The 7,468-nt window shown below is 37.6% G+C and overlaps 2 protein-coding genes across 3 annotated transcripts in view; both read right to left on the reverse strand.

The window, feature by feature from the left end:
• LOC117994482 (unextended protein-like) overlaps window positions 1–7,024 on the reverse strand; it is a 40,249-nt gene extending 33,225 nt beyond the window's left edge. For both annotated transcript variants that reach the window (XM_069507659.1, XM_069507658.1), the window contains exons 1-3: window positions 6,490–7,024; window positions 755–1,846; window positions 23–125 (exon numbers count right to left, since the gene is read on the reverse strand). In XM_069507659.1, the coding sequence (XP_069363760.1) occupies window positions 23–125; window positions 755–1,846; window positions 6,490–6,944 (1,650 nt within the window). In that variant the 5' untranslated portion in view covers window positions 6,945–7,024. The remainder of the gene's footprint in view (window positions 1–22; window positions 126–754; window positions 1,847–6,489) is intronic.
• Window positions 1–7,468, reverse strand: part of Blos3 (Biogenesis of lysosome-related organelles complex 1, subunit 3) — a 114,019-nt gene that overhangs the window by 52,419 nt on the left and 54,132 nt on the right. The window lies entirely within an intron of this gene.

The raw sequence follows: 7,468 nt of genomic DNA on the forward strand, positions 1-7,468 counted from the left end.
GTAGAGAAAGAGAAATACATACCAAGTACTCTCCTTTGAGTAGGAACTTGCAGGGCTGTCCAAAAGGCATCATGTCGTGGGTGAAAGCGATGACCGTATGCGGTGTCAGCCCTTGACCGAACAACCTGTAGAGAGTCCGTTTTTTGGGTTCCGTACCAAAAAAGGAACCCTTACGGCGGTTACGCACTCATCCGATCCGAGTCCGTGACAATACGTTCCTTTTTATTTTTTATGTTAGCTTATGACATATGTCGTAGATATTTTTTATATCCGTATTTTCACGGAATCGGATCGGATGACATATGTCGTAGATATTTTTTATATCCGTATTTTCACGGAATCGGATCGAATGAGTGCGTGATCGCTGTTATAGGATCACTTTGTCGTCTGTCTGTCGTGTCTGTCAAAAAAACCTAAAACCCGTTGACCTAAAATCATGACCTAGAATCATAGACCGCTAAATTATCCCCTAGTGTTATAAATTCCACTAAGTTGCGGGAAAAAGCTAATCTTCTTAAATATATGAAAAGAAAAGCTGACTGACTGACTGATGACTGATCTATCAACGCACAGCTTAAACTACTGGACGGATCGGGCTGAAATTTGGTATGCAGATAGCTATTATGACATAGGCATCCGCTAAGAAAGGATTTTTGAAAATTCAACCTCTAAGGGCTTGAAATAGGAGTTTGAAATTTGTGTAGTCCACGCGGACGAAGTCGCGAGCATAAGCTAGTTATCAACAAAAACATACCTGAGTACGAATTTAGTATCAGACAAAACGCTGGGTATTCCATTTTCAATAATCGGTTCCTTATTAGAATCCTCTACCCTCAAACCGTCTATCATGACTGGGTAACCATCCCCCCTTACTATTGGGTACTCCCCTAGATCACCTATGTCACCCATTTGTGCATTGGCTACCGCTAGTTTCTTATTATCACTTGATTTCTCACTATCTTTTGTTTGTTTGCCATTTATATCTTTTATTATTTCACGTTTAAATCTATATTGAGTGTTATCTTTAGAGATACCATCATAGTTTTGTGTCACATCACTTGATTTCTTACTATCTTTTATTTCTTGGCCATTTATATCTTTTATTATTTCACGTTTAAATCTATATCGAGTGTTATTTTTAGCGATATCATGATAGTTTTGTATCACATCACTGAAATTCTTGTTATCTATCGTGTTTACATGTTTAATTATTTCACGTTTCTTTCTATCAAACGTTTCAATTTCGATTTGTTGTAAATTATTTTTATTAGTATCGTAATTTATAACTTTTGCATTATTTATATCACTAATAGATCTTTGTATGTTATTTTCATTATCTTTCCCTGGTTCAGCATTAAAATCATTGAATATTTCACTGTGTAATTGGTTAAAATTATCATTTTCAATTATTTCCTTTGTATTTCTATTCGGTATCTGATTTGCAAAATCATTATAATTTAAAACTTCTGCATTGTTTATATCAACTTGATTTTCTCCCTTATGTTTATCATAGTTTCTTGCTCTAGCATTAAAATTCATTATTTCACTTATTTCTTCTTTAAAATTATCAGTGTTTGTTATTTCTTGTGTATTTCTATCCAAAAATTCTATTTCATTAGCAAAATTATTGTAATTTTTTACTTCTGCATTATTTACATCACTAATATGATTAAGTGGTACATATTTCTTATTAATATACACTTCTATATCATTTTCTTCATCTCTAGTTGGTCTAGGTAGATTGGGTAGATAATTGACATCGATGTCGTGGGAAAGATCGGCCCATTGTGTACTGGCCTCTTGGAGATCATTCTGTGTTTGCTGCTGTTGGATTTCATTCTCTAATCTGAGAACAAAGAATTGTAAACATTGGAAATTTGAGTTGTAAACAAAAGACGCAAAAACGCACTGCGCGACACGGCACGTCAAATATAAATATAGTTTACTAGATGATGCCCGCGACTTCGTCCGCGTGGATTTAGGTTTTTGGAAATCCCACGGGAACTCTTTGATTTTCCGGGATCAAAAGTAGCCTATGTCCTTCCCCGGGATGCAAGCTATCTCTTCACCAAAATTCATCAAAATCGGTTAAACGGATGAGCCGTGAAAAGCTAGCAGACAGACAGACAGACAGACACACTTTCGCATTTATAATATATTAGTATGGAGCAAAGCGCACTTGAGCGACGATGCGGGGACGCGGCGCGGCAAAAATAGTTTTTATGAATTTGTAAGGAGCAAGGCGCAGCGTGTGCGTTTGGACCTTATGTTCTCTTGCGCACATTGCTACTGATTTTGAAACTTATATACTAAGTATATTTATTTACTACTTACTATAATATACAGGGTGTAATCAGAACTCATTTTGTAGTTTTAGTGATTTAGTATTTTTTAAACCCGCAATGTATAGCGTGCAAAACTCGGGTCAATGCCCCGCTTACGACGCGGCGAGTGTCCTACCAACGTAACTTTCGTAGACCTCTGGCGTCAGTCAGATGTTTTATTTGCAATATATCGTAAACTTTAACTAAATAATAGGATTTCTTTTTTTGCGTTTTTTATGCTATCATATCAGTAATCACCTTCGTTTCAGTCTTCGTTTTTGCCAGTGTTCTGTTTACACCCGGTATATATTTGAAACATATTCGACGGTTAACGTAACGTTACCTAACGTAGATCAGGAAATAGCAACTCAGTATTTTTCAGAATGATAAAAATACAGCATCTTACGAGTAGCTAGTAAAAAAGTCTATAGTGATTACGGAACAAAAAGCTTTTAAGCCAGCGGTTTTATTGTCTACGCCTATAAAATACATTGCCAGACATCTGGTGAGACGTTAGGAATATTACGCAAGCGCGTGTATAAGCATGATTGAATTATTCCATTCACGAATCGAAAGTGTGTAGGTAGGCAAAGTACACAAATCTTACAAGAGGTACCTACCTACTGTCTCGTATTTTAATTTTTTTTCCTTACTTTTAGGGTTCCGTATCTCAAAAGGAAAAACGGAACGCTTGTAGGATCACTTTGTTGTCTGTCTGTCTGTCAAGAAACCTATAGGGCACTTCCCGTTGACCTAGAATCATGAAATTTGGTAGGAAGGTAGGTCTTATGGCAGACATGAGGGGGAAAAATCTGAAAACCGTGAATTTGTGGTTCCATCACACAAAAAAAAAATTGTGGTCATGAGCTAATAATTAGTATTTTCAATTTTCGAAGTTAGATAACTATATCAAGAGGGGGTATCATATGAAAGGGTTTCACCTGTGCATTCTAAACAGATATTTATTTATTTTTATGCATAATAGTTTTTGATTTACAGTGCAAAATGTCGAAAAAATACGACTGTAGGTCAGAGTTTTTTGCTCTCTGCAACTATGTGCCCTGCCCACTGCCACTTCAGCTACGCAACCTTCTGAGCTATGTCGGTTACTTTGGTTCTCCTACGGATCTCCCCATTTCTGATTTGATCACGAAGAGAAACTACAAGCATCCCATCGCCCGCTGAGTGACTCAGAGCTTTCATATGAGGCCCATAGTTAGCGACCATGTCTTCCTTAGGCATCGTTTTTTATAAATTCAGATATAAGTTAGCCTTTGACTGCAATCTCACCTGATGGTAAGTGATGATGCAGTTTAAGATGATAGCGGGCTAACCTGGAAGGGGTATGGCAGTTTTTATTAAACCCATACCGCTTTGGTTTCTACACGGCATCGTACCGGAACGCTAAATCGCTTGGCGGCACGGCTTTGCCAGTAGGGTGGTAACTAGCCACGGCTGAACCCTCCCACCAGACCAGACCAGAAATTTAGAAATTATAAAATTCCAAACCATTGCCAGGAATCGAACCCGGGACCTCCCACTAATAAGACCACAGTGTTCACCACTGCGCCAAGGTGGTCGTCAATAAAATACTATGATAGTTATTTATCCGTGTTGAAATATTCCCTCCAGTCTACGGTATTCTGGCTAAGGGCCAGTAATATTTTAAGCTGGCATAACAAACCCATACTAATATTATAAATGTGAAAGTGCGTCTGTCTGTCTGCTAGCTTGTCACGGCCTATCCGTTCAACCAATTTTGACGAAATTTGGTACATCAATACCTTGCATCCCGGGGAAGGACATAGGCTACTTTTTATCCCGAAAAATCAAAATCCCACGGGATTTTTAAAAACCTTAAACCACGCGGACGAAGTCGCGGGCATCACCTAGTATTATATATGCGAAAGTGTGTCTGTCTGTCTGCTAGCTTTGATGAAATTTGCCAATTTTGATGAAATCTGATACAGAGTTAGCTTACGTCCCGGGGAAGGACAGGAAGAAGGCTACTTTTAATCGCGGAAAATCAAAGAGTTCCCACGGGATTTTTTAAAACCTAAATCCACGCGGACGTAGTCGCGGGCATCAGCTAATTAGGTACATATAATATTACGATATTATGAGCTTAGATAGAGGCCGTTAATTTATCAGGATAGACTTGGACGAGACAGTTTTGTAGGGGTCCGTACCCGAAGGGTGCAAACGGGTGGGACGCTATTCGTCCGTCCGTGTGTCTGTCAGACCTATAGGTTCTATAGCATATATGCTATAAAACTATTACTACTAATAACATTACTACCCGCCAAATTTCATGATTCTAGGTTGACGCAAAATACTCTATAGGTTTTCGTGACAGACACGACAGACAGACAGACAGATAGACATATAACAAAGTGATACTATAAGGGTTCCTTTTTTCTTTTTGAGGTACGGAATCCTAAAAGTGTTATTTCTTGTACGCTGGTACGAAACAGGAGTCAGGCTTGCTCTTGGCCGATTTTTTGTATGTACATCGAGTTATTGTGTACTGTTGACTTATGGTAAAGAACAGGTATCCTTTTGAGTAAGGAACCATCCTAATCCTAATCTTAATCCATACTAATATTATAAATGCGAAAGTGTGTCTGTCTGTCTGCTAGCCTTTCACGGCCCAACCGTTCAACCGATTTTGACGAAATTTGGTACAGAGATAGCTTGCATCCCGGGGAAGGACATTGGCTACTTTTTATCCTAGAAAATCAAAGAGTTCCCACAGGATTTAAAAAAACCGAAATCCACGCGGACGAAGTCGCGGGCATCCTCTAGTAATATTAAAAATGTGAAAGTGTGGATGTTTGTTACTCAATCACGCAAAAACGGCTGAACGGATTTGGTCGAAATTTAGAATGGAGATAGATTATACAATGGATTAACACATAGGCTACTTTTTATGCCGGAAGATCAAAGAGTTCCCACGGGATATTGATAAAATGTCAATCCACGAGGTTCCATCAGCTAGTAATTAAATAAAAATGTTATTTAAACACCAGAAGGTTTGTTTATTTACTTGGTCAAGGCTATAAACAGCGAGAATGTGATAAGTGATAAGTTGATTGTGCTTCAGTGTTATCTACAGGTCATAGTTAATGCATGAGCTTAGATAACAAACAACAAACAATACTATCTAACTATTATATATATATATATATATATATATCTAAATATATAACAGGAAAATTTGACTGACTGACTGATCTATCAACGCACAGCTCAAACTACTGGACGGATTGGGCTGAAATTTGGCATGCAGATAGCTATTATGACGTAGGCATCCGCTAAGAAAGGATTTTTGAAAACTGAACCCCTAAGGGGTGAATAGGGGGTTGAAATTTGTGTAGCCCACGCGGACGAAGTCGTGAGCATAAGCTAGTAAATATATAAAAGAAAAAGGCGACTGACTGACTGATCTATCAACGCACAGCTCAAACTACTGGACGGATCGGGCTGAAATTTGCAGATAGCTATTATGACGTAGGCATTCGCTAAGAAAGGATTTTTGAAGATTCAACTCCTAAGGGGTGAATAGGGGTTTGAAATTTGTGTAGTCCGTGGGAACGAATTTGTGAGCATAAGATACTAAGTAATCACTAGACATATTATAAATGCGAAAGTGTGTTTGTTTGTTGCTTTGTCCTTCAATCACGTCACAATGGAACAACGGATTGACGTGATTTTTAGCATAGGTATAGTTGAAGACTTGGAAAGTGATATAGGCTAGTTTTTACCCTGGAAAGTCAAAGAGTTCCCACGGGATTTTTAAATCCACGCGGACGAAGTCGTGGGCATCAGCTAGTAGGAAATATTCAAAAGATATCCTGTGTCTTATGTTTTCACTTTTATCTGATATGTTTTTGATATTTTATACCAACACAAAATGACAGGAAACAGCCATTTCTTATTTTATGTTTAGCACAAAGAGATGACTCCATATTTGACCATAGTTAAGTTAGATATTAGAATACTTTATTGATACAGGGCAGATATTAAAAAAATCCTAACAAGGTAAAGACAACTATACAATTACGATTACCTATTCATCGATTCATCATTTAACAATAATTCGATAATTATCGAACCATTTATGTAAGTGAATACAGCGTAAATAAATATGCATAGAATAACTTACTTGTTATTCACATTTTCAGCTGCCTGAGCATCGGCTTTTGGCTCCAAAAATATATCACCGCCTTGGTGAACCCATGCACCACCAAACGGACTGTGTTCTTTCTGATTATGGCGTAAACAGAAGTAGATTCTTCCAACAGCATTCGGAACCATCACACCAACTCGCGTATACAACTGCGTAGTTTCCACCTCATTTATTTCGTAATCAGAATAAATGTTATCACAACTGCTACCCCTAGCACCTTCTATAGACGTTAATTTCCAAGAATAGTGCCCTAAAAACTCACTACCCTTCACTAATAACGAATATTTACACCTAACATTTACACACGATTTCGCTTCCACTTCCAAAGACACTATCCATGGTTCCACAGTAAAATTCTTCGTTGCACGCACTTGAAATATTAAATACAATAATATCCCACAAGTCCGCAACGCACAAGCCACTGAAGCCATTTTTAAAACACAATGCGGTGGAAAGAAAACAAGAAATCCTGTGAATTATAAAGATAGCGACATGTTTTTCTCGCTTGACAGTCCGGCGGCAATAAATAAAATAAAATTATTGTTGCCGGAACTGCAGTAGTTTGGAATTCAAAATGCTGTCACATCCGGTTTGGACTGCATAGACTTACGACTTGTAGTATCGCGCGAATAAAAATATCTTATAGCTAGTATTCTACTTGATTCTACTAATAATTAATAATATAAGATTTTAAAGCTTCGACAGACGTGACTTTACACGTGATTATAATTGATCTAAAACATAACCAACTTGCGTCCTGTTAAAATAGATCGATTATCGAATAGTCCTTACAATAATATTATCTTTAATTAAGTAGTTATAATAAGCCATATCAATAACTCAGTTCCAAAGTGTTCCTCACGCACCAACAGCAAACTGTTGTAAGTCTGCTTTGACCACGTTTTGCCCTGTCTACAGATAATAAATAATTATAATTTTGACAATAACAGCTGGT

This window comes from Maniola hyperantus, chromosome 26, assembly GCF_902806685.2.
Source record: "Maniola hyperantus chromosome 26, iAphHyp1.2, whole genome shotgun sequence".
NCBI lineage: Eukaryota > Metazoa > Arthropoda > Insecta > Lepidoptera > Nymphalidae > Maniola > Maniola hyperantus.